At 34.9% G+C, this 15,641-nt stretch overlaps 1 protein-coding gene across 5 annotated transcripts in view; it reads left to right on the plus strand.

Annotated features, from left to right (window-relative positions):
* Window positions 1-10,622, plus strand: part of LOC147609780 (uncharacterized) — a 107,755-nt gene extending 97,133 nt beyond the window's left edge. For all 5 annotated transcript variants that reach the window (XM_086786806.1, XM_086786804.1, XM_086786809.1 and 2 more), the window contains one exon: window positions 10,102-10,622. In XM_086786806.1, coding sequence (XP_086642932.1) covers window positions 10,102-10,470 — 369 coding nt within the window. In that variant the 3' untranslated portion in view covers window positions 10,471-10,622. The remainder of the gene's footprint in view (window positions 1-10,101) is intronic.
* The last annotated feature ends 5,019 nt before the right edge of the window (window positions 10,623-15,641 follow it).

Raw genomic sequence — 15,641 nt, forward strand, 5'->3', positions numbered from 1 at the left:
TACGGTGGATGAGGGACCAAGGAAGCGGCTTATGAGTGAAGGGCTAGGTGGTTCATCTCGAGTGATGGATCCGTAAAATAAGACTCAATTCTATTGTAGTACGCTAGATGAAGTAAATCTCGGATAGTAAGTAAAGGACTCAATGGATGTGCCTTCCGATGGGAAAAAAAGCATCGATCTCTATGATCCAAGTGCAAGTTTCTTCCTTGATCTGACCAAGTGACTTTAGGTTCGATCGGATTAGTTTGGTCAGTAATGACCTTGACTACGTTAGAGTAAAAATATCCTAGAGGAATCGCCCGTGCTTTTCAGGCAAGGGAAGTTTTTTCGGGTTTGGTTTTGGAAAAACCGAGGGATTAGTCTCATGTCCGGATATCCGTGTGCGAGGCCCTGAGTGAGAGAACCGTGCACTGTGCAAGGAGTGTTACTTTCGGTGTTAGCACCCCCGAATCCGTTGCGCAGAGGGGGCAGGAATCTTTCAGTTTACTAGTATCAGAGCAAATTGGCTATAGTGGACTAACTGAGAAGCCAAAAATGTCAAAAATTTATGAAGTAATAGTAAAAGGTTGGAATTATATGATGAAATTCATACAAATTGATATTCAGACTGAAATTCATAAATTGGTAATTGGGTCTTTAGATGGAAGTACCGTAATTATATGGAATCCTTGACTTGCTCGAGGCCTAGACATGATGGTATTTACCTTATAATTCTAAGGATCGTGACTACCCGTATATATCGAGGGCATAACTGCAGCTCTTTACTGACAGTATATATGAGTAAATCTAAGACCGTAAAATTATAAGCAAAAATACTTTCCAGATGAATTCGAATATGGTTGATATGACTTTAAAATTTTGGTTGAGAATTGATGAATTGATTTGGATTCTGATTAGGAAAAGATGATTCTTGAATTTTGGTTGAAAAGTGATAAGCTGAGCAAAACCACAATGAGGATGAATGGGTCGTCCTTGTGATAATGTTCGTAAACTGGAATGATGATAATGACCTTAGCAAATCACTATGAGATTAGTGGATTATGCTGTCAGATTGTTACTGTTAACACTTGACATGGTGGATCAAGTTGATTGGATGACAAGTTGAGAACTTGCTTGACTGAAATTCCCGTGGAGGAATATTCAGAGAGAATTTTTTCGGTCTAATAGACCATTATTGTGTTAAAGATATGAATGATATGATATGAATGAATTGTTATTTAATGATGAGTTCTATATCAGGGATATTTATCCCAGGATTCTGTTGGGTTGACCAGAATATAAGGAACCCTAGAATTAGTTGGATCTTTAAGGGAAAGAGTTGTCCTCTAGTTTGCAAGTTGAGGACATCTTGCGTTTTTTAAGTGGGGTAGGATGTAAGATTCCTCTCCCCCATTGAGGTGTACATGTGTAAGAATCTCCCTTTCTGATCTTATAATTATTCCCCTCTGAAATAAAAGAAAGATTTTGTTTTATCCTGTTTTGACCTAGAGAGAGAAAATGTCTAGAGGAAGGTAGTTCAAAATTGAGATATTTTTGGATATAAAAATCCTCCTAGTATCTAAGAACTTTCCAATGTGTAATTGAAATTAATTGGAAATAGGTATAAAGGACCTTAGCCTAAGGGTCTAGATTTTTAGAAATTTTTGGATTATGATCTAATTAAGGTTCCTATGGGCCAATAGGATCAATCCATGTGTGGGGAGGAGATAAATCCAATTTATAAAAGAAAAATAGCAAAAAATGAGTAAATGCCCACATAAGATGAAGAGTTGACTGAGTACAAGGTTTATTAGTAAAAAACTATGAGTATTACTAAAAAATGAGATATTTTGTGTATAATGATTCATTTTTGACACATGTGTAAGGAAAAGAGGGCCCTTCAAGGAGGTGCTATTTCACATGTGGTGGAGTTTTAAACTCAAAAATATTGTGATATTTTTCTCTCCTCTCTCTCGGATCAAACCAAATAAAAAAGGAACCAAACTAGGATCAAATCTTGTCCAAATTCAACTAAACTGAATTTAAAAAACTCTAGAAACTAGTTGGACTTGGTTAGAGGCCTCCCCTACCTATAAATAGATCCTTAGCCCCCCACCTATAAATAGATCCTTAGCCCTTTGTAAAAAAAAAATGAGAACTATATTATGCCAGTATTATGCTGAAATAATGATATTTTCTATTATCCTCTAAAACCTCTACAAAATTGAAGAGATTGGAGCTTCTCTCTTCAATTTTTCTTTGTGACTCCTACAACATATCAAACTAATTGATTGGTTGGGGATCTCTACTGTTTAATGGTTTTTAAGCATTTCTCTCTCCCCTAAAGAATGGTCATTCTTATGACCTATTCTTAATCCAAATGAAGCTTCTCATGAATCATTTCTCTAATCTAAAAGTAATTTTTATGCTTGTCTTAGTGGAGGTCAAAATAATAGCTTTTTAATGCTTTTATGATATTTATTTCATTATTAAAAAGATAAATTTAACTAAAATTTTTCTTTAATTTTTATATAAAATATACATTATATTAGTATTCTAATTTTTTTCTCTTGATTCATTGGAATACATGGATTTTCATTATCATGGAGATTACTCTTGTAACATAAAAATAAATTACTAGAAATTTCTCTTTATCTAATTCACTAATTATGCATAAACATAAAAATTAGATTTTTCATGATTACAATGAGAATCATTCAACTAATCTAGGATGATAATTCTTAGAATATGGTAGGAAGTCCTCTTTTCATATTATAAATGAAAACATTTTATGTGTTTATTTTACAAAAATTTTACCTAGCTCCGCTACTATTACTGATAATTCTGAATTTAATTGAAAGAATGAAGTTTAATATTATGAGAAATAATTAAATGTTAAAAGAGGAATTCCTATGACATTTGGAATTCCATCATTTAGATGGGAAAAGAGAAATTCTTAGCATATTGGAATTATTAGATAATTCATTTAAATTTAAAGATAAATTTTTAGATAAATTTATTTATTAATGAGAAATAATTAAATGTTAAAAGAGGAATTCCTATGATATTTAGAATTCTATCATTTAGATGGGAAAAGAGAAATTCCTAGCATATTGAAATTATTGGATAATTCATTTAAATTCAAAGATGAATTTTTAGATAAATTTATTTTATCTATGAGAAATATTTAAATGTTAAAAGAGAAATTTCTATGACATTTGGAATTCCATGATTTGGATGGGAAAAGAGATTCCTAGTATATTGAAATAATGGATATTTTATTTTAGATGAAATTATTTTACGAGAAATATTGAAGATAAAAGAGAAATTTTTATGATCTTGGAATGTAATTATTTTAATGCAAAAAGAGGAATTCCCATGGTAATTGGGATCCAAGAAATTAAATTGGAAGAAGAGAAATTTTTAGTATAATTCGATTTATGATTATTTATCAAAAGTGAAAATATGGATAGAATTGATTTCTTCAAATTTCATGAATTCTTTTATTCAAAAGAAGAATATTGAATATAATTTAATTGAGGAATTAAGAAGGAATATGAAAATAGTTGTCATAAAAAGAATCTTTAAATAGGCCAAGCAATTGACAGAAATTGAGAAAAAGTCTTATTATCGGTATCAATCTAGAAAAAGCTATTAAATGGGAATAGTATGCGAACGGATGTAATAAGATGAGTATGGGATGTGATTGGATGTGAATGCGGTATATGTGAAAGAAAGGGTGTGCATGTGTATGAGAATGAATAAATGTGGATATGGATGTGGATGTGGATGTGGATGTATAGATATGGATATAGATGTAGATGTATGGATGTGGATATGGATGTGAATGTGGATATGGATGTAGATGTATGGATGTGGATATGGATGTAGATGTTTGGATGTGGATGTAGATGTTTGGATGTGGATATGGATGTGGATGTATAGATGTGGATGTATGAATGTGAATGTGTGGAAGAATGAATGAGGACGTGTATGTGAAAGGATGTGATGTCGATGTGAGTGAATGGATGAGATGTAATGTGATGTAAATCGGGATGAGAATGAATGAGATGTGATGTCATGTGAATTAGAATGTGAATGAATGATATGAGATCTGAATGGATGATATGTGATGTGAATGAATCTGATGTGATGAGATGAAAAATGATGTGATTGGATGAGAATGGGTACACGTATGAAGTGGATGTGGATTAAGTAATATGGATTGATGTGGAACAATGTGGAAAGACGAGAGTTCATTATGGAAATTATATTTGTGACCTGTTTGTAAATAACTGTTTTATGTCAAGAATGCTGGGGAAGCATTTTGACCGTGTTGTGAATAAGATCGTGGAGACCTAACTGATAAAGTTGCAACAGTTGACGGAGAGTCAACAGAGGACATCTCGCGTGTAGCAAGGTCAGTCGAGGTCTTGATCAGCCTACGTTCGATTTAAATGGTGAGCCTCTGGTACGCCTAGTCTATAAGTGAAGCGCTAGGTGACCTGCGAAGGATCCTAGAGGGTGCTGTGACCATACGGTGCTCAGGCTTTGATGATTCTCACATGTGCGTCGTGGAAGATATTGGAACAAGGAGTAAGAGTTGTTTTCTGCCAACCGAGCATGGATCTGGTTGATTGACCTTGCTGGTCCTCAAACGGATGAGTCCACGGCTCTTGTATATGGATCTGTTGGTTGATCTTACTGATCTTCAACGGAGATTTCATGTTGAATTTTCATAAGTGAATATATTACCGGGTACTATGAGCTAGGATCTATCGAAAAGGTCCCTGAGGAGATAGGTGGTGAGCGTTCTGGTTGCCAAGGATGCCATAGATACTCCGATGAAGGAATGATTTAAAATTAAGATTCAACCGGATATTTTGGAGGACTATGATCAGCGAAACTATGGCTTCATTAAATGATTATTTTAAAAATTGATGAATCTGTGAAAAAGACAATTTCATATTGGGTGTGTAAGTGGTGTGACTGGCGTTAAATTTGCATGACTATCCGGCTAGGGAGCTTGGGAACTCTTTTTCTTGATACCCGAGAATAAACCTAACCAAATTCTTAATTGGATCCCATCACTACAGTGGTTGGGCGGTTGGCATGGGACTGGATGGGGTTCGGCTGGACTGATGGATCCGTAAAATGAGACTCAATTCTATTATAGTATGCTAGATGAAGTAAATCTCGGATAGTAATTATTCTATGGAAAAAGAAATCAACGGCTGTGCCTCTCGATGGGAAAAAAAGCGTTGATCTCTATGATCCAAGTGCAAGTTTCTTCCTTGATCTCTACGTTAAAGTAAAAATATCCTGGAGGAATCGCCCGTGCTTTATGGGCAAGGGAAGTTTTTCCGGGTTCGGTTTGGAAGAACCGAGGGATTAGTCTCTTGTCCGGATATTCGTGGGCGAGTTGAGAGGACCCTGCACCGTGCAAGGAGTGCTATTTTCGCTACTGCTAGTACCCCCGAATCCGTTGCGCAGAGGAGGCAGGGATCTTTCATTATATAAGAGATTTAAGGTTGGTTCATGATTGTTGGGAGTCAATCACATTTACATATGCAAGGGTAACTAATCCTTGAAAATAGACTTGAAAAATAGGAAAGACTCACCCCATAGATCTATTGTTTTGCGATATCCAGCTCAACTAATGTTGCAGACATTGATAACCTGCCTAGGTGATAGCTTCCACACTTTATGTCATTGGCATGACTGGTGCGATTATGGTTGATACGTTGGCAGTGGATAACAAGCTATGTGATAATTATATTTGTATTACTAGAGTATGGCTTAGTTATAGTGCTAGCTCATATAGTCGGGTTCACACTATGGACTGACCATTATATGATATAGTAGGAGAGTGCATTTTTATATAGTATATACTCTTCTTTCTTTAGTTTATGGTTGTAGAGAGAAATGCATCCATCCATCTCTCTTTTGTCTTGCTCTCTCTTATGTGTGTGTGTGTGTATGTTTCTTACAAGAAGGGACGCAAGCTCTTCCTCTTTCTCACATTGACTTTATCGTATTAAAGCTTTGGTTCGTGTGAGAGCTAATAAGGCAAGCAAGAGGCAAGAACAAAAACAAGGAAGCGGTACATGGATAAGGTTATTTTTTATCTCCTCTTCTCTTTTATTTTGGAGCAACACCTTTGGTGGCCTTGAGAGCTACATGTAAATATAAAAGTCACTATCTCAGATTAAGGTATCCTTCTAGGGTAAAAGAAAGGAGACCCTATTATTTGCAAGCACTATTTAGTAAGTTGTTATAGGTAATCATGTCTGACATTCTATCCTAGATTAGGAGCGAGAAGTTAGACAAGAATAACTTCAAGTATGAAAGTTCAAGATGATCAATTTTCTTATTGGAAAAGGGTATTGGGAGTTCATCATAGGTGATGAAGAGGAGCTAGAGATTGGTGAATAAAATGCCACTCCTCAACAAGCACATGTATATAAAGCATGGCATGATAGAGTGAGAAAGGTCTTACATTGGTTGTCTATGAGTATGACGGACTCTATAATTGTACATCTATAATTGTACAATACCTAAGGAGGTCGGGGATACCTTGGCGAAGATATAAATGATAAACTCTCAAGCTCAAAAGATATCTCTAAAGTAGAAGTTGCATAATGTTACTAGAGGGAAGCGGGATATAAGTAATTACTCAATAAAGGTTTATAGATACCCTTGTTTTGATTGGATCACCAATAGTAGGTGGTGATGATAAATGATGATATGGTGTCTATGATCTTAAATGATCTTGGTAAAGAATACACCTATATTTAGTTCACCATTCCAGTTTAAGAGAACTTTCTTGATTTTTAAGAACTAATTGTACTTCTCATCCATGAGGAGATGAATATTGAGGAATGTTCATCCTTTAAAAATTTAATGAGAAAGCCTTCTACTCAGATATAGGTAAAGGTCTATATAGATTATCATTTAGAAGATAAGGTATATGCTTTTTTGAAAATAGAGTGAAACAACAATAACATGAATCCAATGTTATACAAACAGGTGGAAGAGGAACTCTAAAGATAGGAAAAGCCGGGTGGTTACCAAAGAAATCGAAATATAAATAGCATATAGTGATATTACTAATTAAAACTAGGACACATGGAAAAAGAATGCTATAAAAAGCAAAATTATTAAAAATAAAAGAGGATTGTTAACATGGTGGGAATAGTTTATTGGTTTAGAGCGTAGCTCTTTAACTAGAGGTCTTGGGCTTGAAGTTGTAGCAAGGTATCTATGTATCATGCAAACAGGGTTAGATGATAGAAGTAAGCAACTATGATACAACACATGCTCAGTTCTATGATAGGAGGTGTCATGATCAAGAGATATTTGGTATGTGGATTGTGGCACCTCTAACCACATGACGAGTCATGGTGAGTGGTTTAGATATGTAGAAAATGAAAAAAATAGGTTATGTAGAAACATGTAATGATATTGTGTACTTTAGTATGCATGTTGGTAAAGTGCCTTTGCCTATGGAGAATGGAAAAATAAAGTCATTGAAAGATGTACTTTATGTTCCAAATATTACATAGAACTTGGTTTCTATTGGATAGATGGTTGAGTAGGGTCTATAAGTGAGGTTTAATTCTCAAGGGTGTTTTGTGGAAGACTTTAAAAATCAATATTGCTTGGTTTCAAATTACAAAGAGTAAGAGAAATGTCAGGACTTTGGATGTTAAAATCCTTGAGCTGAAGGGAGCCATGTTTATGCATGAGATAGGTGTCATTGTGGATATTAACGTATGGCATAAGCACATTGGTCATGTGAATATATGACAGTTGAAGTCTATAGAGACTCAAAATATTGTTATAGGTTTATTGAAGTTAAAGATAAATGCTATGTATAAGTATATAAAGCATGCTAAATATGCTTTCTTGCATGAAAAGCATATCAGTGGAAGACCATTGAACAAATGTATGGGGAAGTTAAAGATAAATGCTATGTATAAGTATATAAAGCATGCTAAATATGCTTTCTTGCATGAAAAGCATATCAGTGTGGTGGAAGGCCATTGAACGAATGTATGGGGAACGACAAACACTACAATAATTTCAGGTTATAGATATTATGTTATACATTCATTCATGATCACACTAGAAAAGTATGGGTTTATTTCATGTTTGAGATTAGATGGTAGAAGAAAGGATTTTTCCAATGAGTTCAGTGACTTCTTGTAAAAGCCACGAATCAAGAGACAATTTACATATAGGTACACTTCCAACAGAATGGTGTATTATAGAAAGGGAGAATATGTATATTGCATAAGTTGCGTACGGCCTTGATGTTGAAAAAGAATATCCTAGATTATTTTTAGGCAGAAGCAATATTAACAATTGCTATTTACATTATGAATAGGACATTGACTATTGATATGTTTATGGTATAACACTTAAACAGACGTTTACGAGCATAAAACCAGATATGTCTGACTTGAAAGTGAGAGGGTGTATTGCATATGTGCATGTTGTCTATGAAGTGAGAACAGAGTTGGATCCAAAGGTAGAGAAATTCATCTTCATTGAGAGAAAAAAGGTTATAGATATTCTAATCCTATCCCTCATGAGATGCGAATAAGTTGAGATGTTGTCTTTGATGAGATCACTAGTAGAGCTGGTAGTATGCACTAATAAAGGCAACAAAAGATGTAGATGTAAGAAGTAATGATGGTGCCCAACATGGAGAGCATCAATCATAGGTGCTTAGTAGATGTGAAGAGTCCTCTTAAAAGATTTAGATGTAAGAAGTAATGATGGTGCCCAACATGGAGAGCATCAATCATAGGTGCTTAGTAGATGTGAAGAGTCCTCTTGTAGTGGATCCAATGTTAGTCCATGGGCAGGTAGCATGAGGATAAATGTAGGTAGTATGTATCACACAAAGGGAAGGAAAATGTAGATCAACCTTTTGTGCATGATCTATTATTAGGTAACTTATATGTGGATGGTGACTCTAGTGGCTCTAAGTAGAGCCTTGATGAGGATCTTGGCATTCCATTAGTTCCTAGTGCAAGGAGAATGTGGGGTGTTTTAAGGTCTCCTTCTTGTAGTGATCGAGATAGGTACATGTAGGTCTAGATACCTTGTTGACATGTTGAGATATGATGGATATACAACCCATCATTATGTTTACATGGTTAAAGAAATACACGAGTTGGAGCCCACTTGTTTTTAGCAGATACTTGGCAATAAAAAATTGGAAGATGTCATGGATGAGGAGATGGCAACATTAATGACAAAACATTAGATATATTTGCAATATGGGAGTTACTTAAGACTAGTATTGGAGGTCAGATAAATTTAAAGTTTGGTAAAACTAGTCACATAAGTCATTTTTGAGACTAAGAAATGGACAATCATTTCCTTTGCAATAGAATACTTGTGAGCTCTTCTCTTGTCTGTTCTTGCTTGCATGTATGTTATTGGATGGATGCATGCTAGATAGGATAGTTGGTAGGTTTCCATCTTGCATTAGCTTCTTCTTCTCCCACCTTTTGTGTGAGAGAGAACCATTGTGAAGGTTCTCTCTTTTTGCCTTCATGTAGCCATAGAGAGGTCATCCTTCACCCTATTGGCAAAGGAGCATTCATGTGTGACAATGGAATGAGGACACAACGAACATGCTAGTGCACCCACATTGGAAATTTGCAATTGGCTTGAAGGCAAGGACTAACGACACATGATTTGGGAAGGCTAAGGATAATATTTTTTGTGTATTTAGATGTTGCAACCATTCTATTTTTTTCACTTAATTCTTATATGCTCTGAGTTTTAAAAGAGTACCCTTCTCTCGATTGTAAAATGTATCATAAGAATAGTTCTTTTTCATAAAATAAATTAATAAGTTCACTGAAGCATTTCAAAATTGTATTTGTATAGTTGATGTCCTTTGAGTTTTAAAGGAGTACCCTTCTCTTTCTCTAAATCGTAAATTGTGTCATAAAAATAATCAAACTTTCAAAAATAAAATAATACATGAGTTAAGAATTTGAAAGTTTTATTTGCATAATTGATGATGATATTATGTTTTTGATACATTCAATAAAAAATGTAAAGAAATACTAACTTAATAACTTACTATATTGTGTATAGGATTGGAAAACCTTACTTGCAAAGAGTTCAGAGGGACAACTTCGACATGCAAAAAACAAGAATAATCAGATAACTCTATCATTGGGCGACATCATTGGTATATACATGGAAGAAAAAAAATGGAAGTCTAAGGAGGACATCAATCATATCAAATCAAAACAAGGATCTACACATGAAGAGAAGACTTGGATTGAGCTTTACAATACTCTCAAAGAGGATTGTGACTTAAGCATGTGGTTTCTTAATATTTTTCAACAATTTAGGTTCTATTGCAAGCTCAACCACTTGGAAATTGATCCAAAGTACGTTGTCAAGGATGGAGGCTACAACAATGACACATCATCCTTCAGCCAACTACTCCAATTATAGTGTAAAAGAGGGGACGACCATTTTGTTCTGAAAGAATGTTTGAGTAGCAAGAAATATGTAATGTACCAACCTTAAAAGAGTCTTAAAAGTGTTGTTTGTTTACACTTGGTTGACTCTTTTTAGTAGGCATAATAGAAAGGGGTGTTCATTTATTTTGTGGGTTAATAGGCAAAATACTCTCTTCTCACTGCCAAGTGTTTAAATTATGGTCATGGCACATAACATGTTTGAAGGGATGGATGATCTTTGGTTAGATGTGTTAAATTTAAATTGTTCATTATTCATAAGTGTATTTGTATTTGGTGAATGTAAGAGGGGAAAAGGTAAAATAAAGATATAGAAAAAGGTGAAAAAGATGATTGCAAACTAAGGGGATTTATAAAAAGCTTTAAATTATTACAATTTATGAAAGGTCTCGACTCCAATTACAATCTAGAGTTTAAACAACTAATGAGATTCATAAAAGGTCTCAAATCTAATTACAAGTCTGAGTTCAAAAAAACTCTCCCAAATCTTTGTAAAATCCGTGAAGTTTTCCACGTCAACAAAGATTCCAAGAGAAATAATAAACGTGAGATTTGGCAAGGCCCAACTAAGTGCATAATATTATTTAACAGTGGCTTTGTACCCCATAACATGCAAACTAAGATATTTGACTCTTTTATCTAACAACTATCACATGGCTAAGGAATAAGGTCTTAATTATAAATGTTTAACTCTAGAACATCCTACTTAGAAATCCTACTTAGAAATGCCCCCCCCAAAAAGGATGAAGGTGCGAAAGCATAGATACTGAGCATGTTTGCAAAATAGAGAAACTACAGTGATGATTAATCCACACACATGGGTATCCAAGTGGTGGTGCTTGGAGATTTTGATGTGGCTTTAGACACCACATAAAGGACATCCCACAATAGTAATGACAACATAGAAATGACCTCTCATAATAGTCATGAAGACATCCATATTGATGAGCACTTTATTTGGATGCATGAATTGGAAGTAACTCACACACCATGTATCTATCATCATGGGGTAGGAAGACCAAGAGGATCATGTCTTATCTGAATTTCAAGGGAAGCGCATTTTAGAGATGCCACTCTAGGATTGGTAATGAACAATCTGACTTTAAATCTGATCTTGGTAGAGCTAGATAAGTATGCAACAATAAAAATCCAAAGGGTTAGTCATTTTAGAGATACCACTATAAGATCCAACTTGAAATCGCATCTTGGTAGATCTAGATGAGTATGCAATAACAAAGTCCAAACGGTTGATCCACTTTACCAGGATCTTTAAATAGTGCCTAAATATAAACTCGGATCTAGCTCTAGGACAAAGTTTATAGGGTTGGTCCAGTCTACCAAGACCTTCTAATAGTGCCTATATATAGAGTTAGATCTAGCTCCAGGACAAAATTTGAAGATCCAAACACCATAGGGTATCATTACAAGTGTTAGCCCATGGTGTGCCACCATGGGCTTCAAGGGCTTCAAGGAATTAGTTTGTAGTTCCAACACTCCATAAAGAAAAGTGCTATTACAATGCCATCATTATGGGTCGATATAAGGGGATTCAAGTCATAAGAAAGAGTAGGTATGCTGCTAGTAGTAGACAATTTAAAAGGAATGATCGTTAAGGAAAAAGATCACACAAATGTGGACGCTTAAGTAGCTTTTTGTTTTTTTCCACGTAGTGTTGCTATCATTAAGAATGTTACTTGTTAACACTTTGCTTTATGTATTTTGTTGCTTGTTTATAGGATTTGCAGTATTACTATGAGTAATGATCATTTGTTGAATATCCATGTGCTTTTGTGCAAGTAAGGAAGTAAGTATGAGAATAGGTGAGGGAGTGCCACCATTAGAAACAACCACCACCTTTTGGTGCTAAGCCAAGGGAGGGTATGTGGAGTAAGTGGCTCCAAGCCCACTTGGGATCTTGTGGAAAATGGTGCATCTACAAGCTCTCCTTAATCTTGATGACTCCTAATATTACATCAACTGCTCTATAGTAGCCTTGGCAAGGAAACTCTTCACTATTCACACCCATAATCAACATAAACGAGGCTTTAATTTTACTATTAAATCACACACCACACGTGAGGTCATGTATGTCATGTTATAGCTCTTAAAATGAATATCAAGTCCATAAAAATCCTCATAAATATCTAACTTGATTTTCTCCATCAACTCATAGAATTTCTTAATCATCTAAGGTCCCTTAATGAAGTCCTAAATTCCCTCAATCAACCTATGTGACTAAAAGTCATTAATACCTTTTAGCTCAAGGATCATTTTACTATAGGTAGTAATGTATTAAATTTAGGGCTTCTCTTATTTTCATATTCATCCCATACTATGGATGCCCTATCTTGTTTTTTATTTGGCTGGAAGTCTTTAATAGGGATTCTTGAAACTCTTCCCAATTTTAGGCAACTGGCTAGCCTCTCTTAAACTCATCCAACCACAAGGTGGTTGTAAGATAAGGGGCACCTCTCTTAAACTCATCCAACCACAAGGTGGTTGTAAGATAAGAGGCACCACTTTTGACAGTTGGGTGCCCTGAAGGTAGCTTGAAAGCAGGCATCACCACAACTTAAAGGTCTAATCTCTTATGGCTACGTTTGGAATTTAATGGCGTAGTGTTTGGGGCAGATTATACATATAGTGGGTATTCAAATGGCACCCTTGATCAAAAATCCAATTGATTTTAGGAAATGTTTTTTTGCACAAAAGTTTCGATATTGTCCAACTTGCTTTAAAGAATACATTGCATAGAGCTTAACTTGTAACACTTTTATTAAAAAAAATCCTTTATGCATCTTTCTATGCATAAAAATCAAATTTAATGAGAATAACACTTTTATAATAAAAAATTTACTTTATGCATCTTTCTATGCAAAAAATCAAATTTAATGAGAATAACACCTTGATAATAAAAAATTCATTTTCGCATCTTTCTATGCATAAAAATCAAATTTAATGAGAATAACACTTTTATAATTAAAAAAATTCCTTCATGCATCTTTCTATTCATAAAAATCAAATTTAATGAGAATAACACTTTTATAATAAAAAATTCCTTTATGCATCTTTGTATGCATAAAAATCAAATTTAATGAGAATAACACTTTTATAATAAAAAACATTCGTTTATGCATCTTTCTATACATAAAAATCAATTTTAATAATTAATATCAGTGATATCCATGCATATTCATAGGTGAATATGTACATGGAGTAATTAGAATATTTCTTTTAGATGCAAAAATGGTGGGAATTACTCTTTTTGGAATAACATAAAAACAAACTTTCTTTTCCATAAAATTCTAGAAAATTTTGCCGTAACCTCCTTTGTATGGCTGACCATTTCTCATTTTTATAATTCTATTTTTAACTTAAATTAACCCAAATCAGATTCATAGAACTCTAATATACATAATTTTATAAATTCAAGAGAGTAAACAATAGGAAGAGTTTAATTAATCTCTTATTTAATCTTTCTGGAATGTAAAGAAGAGAAGGGGGTAGCCTTTTCATCAAGGCATAGCATTTGAATTTAATTCAATCAATTGTAAAACATAAAAATCAAGAAAACCATAGATTTAAAAATTGTAAATAAGTAAGAAAACTAGCTTACATAGAGCTTGTAAGCTCTCCCTTGGCTTGAGGGATTGAGGGTTCTACTCTTGTTTGAAGCAAGAGTGGCCACCAATTCACTTTGGAGAGGACTAGGCCAAAAACAATTGAACTATTAAGAAATTCAATGTAGATGACTCAAGGCAGGAGTAGAGTAACAGTGCATAAAACACCATTAAGCTTTTACAAAGGGGGAGGCTTCTATTTATAGGAAAAAGTGAGCCTCTAACCAAGCAAATTGATTCTAGAATTTTCCAGATCAGTTGGGTCAGTTCGGCTTACTTTTTGGATCTAGTTTTGAAATAGGAGAGAGGAGAGATGAAATATCTCATTTTATTGATTTAAAATTGGGGGTAATGATGAGAAAAAAGGCACCTCCTTCATGAGGGGAGATCCCCACTATGAGGTGTCAAAATTCAGTTTTCTTTTGGGGGGTTTCTCTTTTATTCTTCAATTTATCTCCTCCCTACATTTGGATTAATCTTATTGGTCCATAGGAACCTTAATCCAAAATTTTCAGAAAATCTGGACCCTTAGGCTAAGGTCTTTTGTACACATTATATCTTATTTCTAATGCACTTTAGGAATTCTCTCTAGAGCATTTTCTCTCTCTAGGCCAAAACAGGTAGAAACAAGATCTTTTATTATTCTGAAAAGGGGATTGATTATAGGGAAAGAAACTAGACATCTTGAGGGATTGGGGAGGAATCTTACAACTATCACCATCTCCTCTCGTGTTTCTTCATTCGCCTTCTGGAGCCTTAGTATCTGTCTTTGTATTTCCTCCATGTGGTCTGCTTCCATTTTTCTTCTTCTTAGATCTTCCTGGAGGGGTTCTTGTTGGCTTCTTAGTGCTTGGATGGTGGCCTCTTTTTCCTTGACCTTCGCATGCAACATGGTTATTTCCTTTGTTTCATGCGTTATACTCCTTTATAGATAGTTGAGACACCCTTGCACCCATCTTTTTTCAATGGTTTTCAAAAAAATTCTAGGGCAGGGTTTAGAGGGCTTGGCTTGTGGTTGTTTGAGGTGGATGGGTTTTGTGATAATAATCTCCTACTGTTTGTGTCCCAGATGCAGGCATTCTATGGTAGGGGTTTCATGCTGTGTTTGTTCAAGTTGCAGGCATTCTGTTATTGATGTTTCTTGTTGCTGCTCCTCCAGCTTCTGTGAAAGGATGGACTTTCCAATGTTGGGCAAGGTCCTTGTTGAGTTTCTTTGTGCTCTTTTCCTTTGCTCCCATCTTTCCTTTCTTGCTCTTCTTCTTCTCTCCAAACTTGAATGTCTTCTTTTTAAATAGGGCTTGTGCGGATCTCCCCTCTTCTTGGGGATTTGCGGCTACTTCTTCCTTAGACTCTATGTCCTTTTTGTGGCCTGCCTCCTCCTTTTTGCTCTTCTCCTCTTGCTGAGCTGCTTCCTATGCTTTAAATAATGTTGTTTTGTATGGGCCAAATTTTTGTCTTGGTGTTTGGGCGGTTGACCTTGCCAACCTGGTCCTTGATGTTGTTGTATAGCACCTTTGCCCAAGCC

Source organism: Cibotium barometz, chromosome 50 (assembly GCF_041138505.1).
Source record: "Cibotium barometz isolate CiBa-2024 chromosome 50, ASM4113850v1, whole genome shotgun sequence".
NCBI classification, from domain to species: Eukaryota; Viridiplantae; Streptophyta; class Polypodiopsida; order Cyatheales; family Cibotiaceae; genus Cibotium; species Cibotium barometz.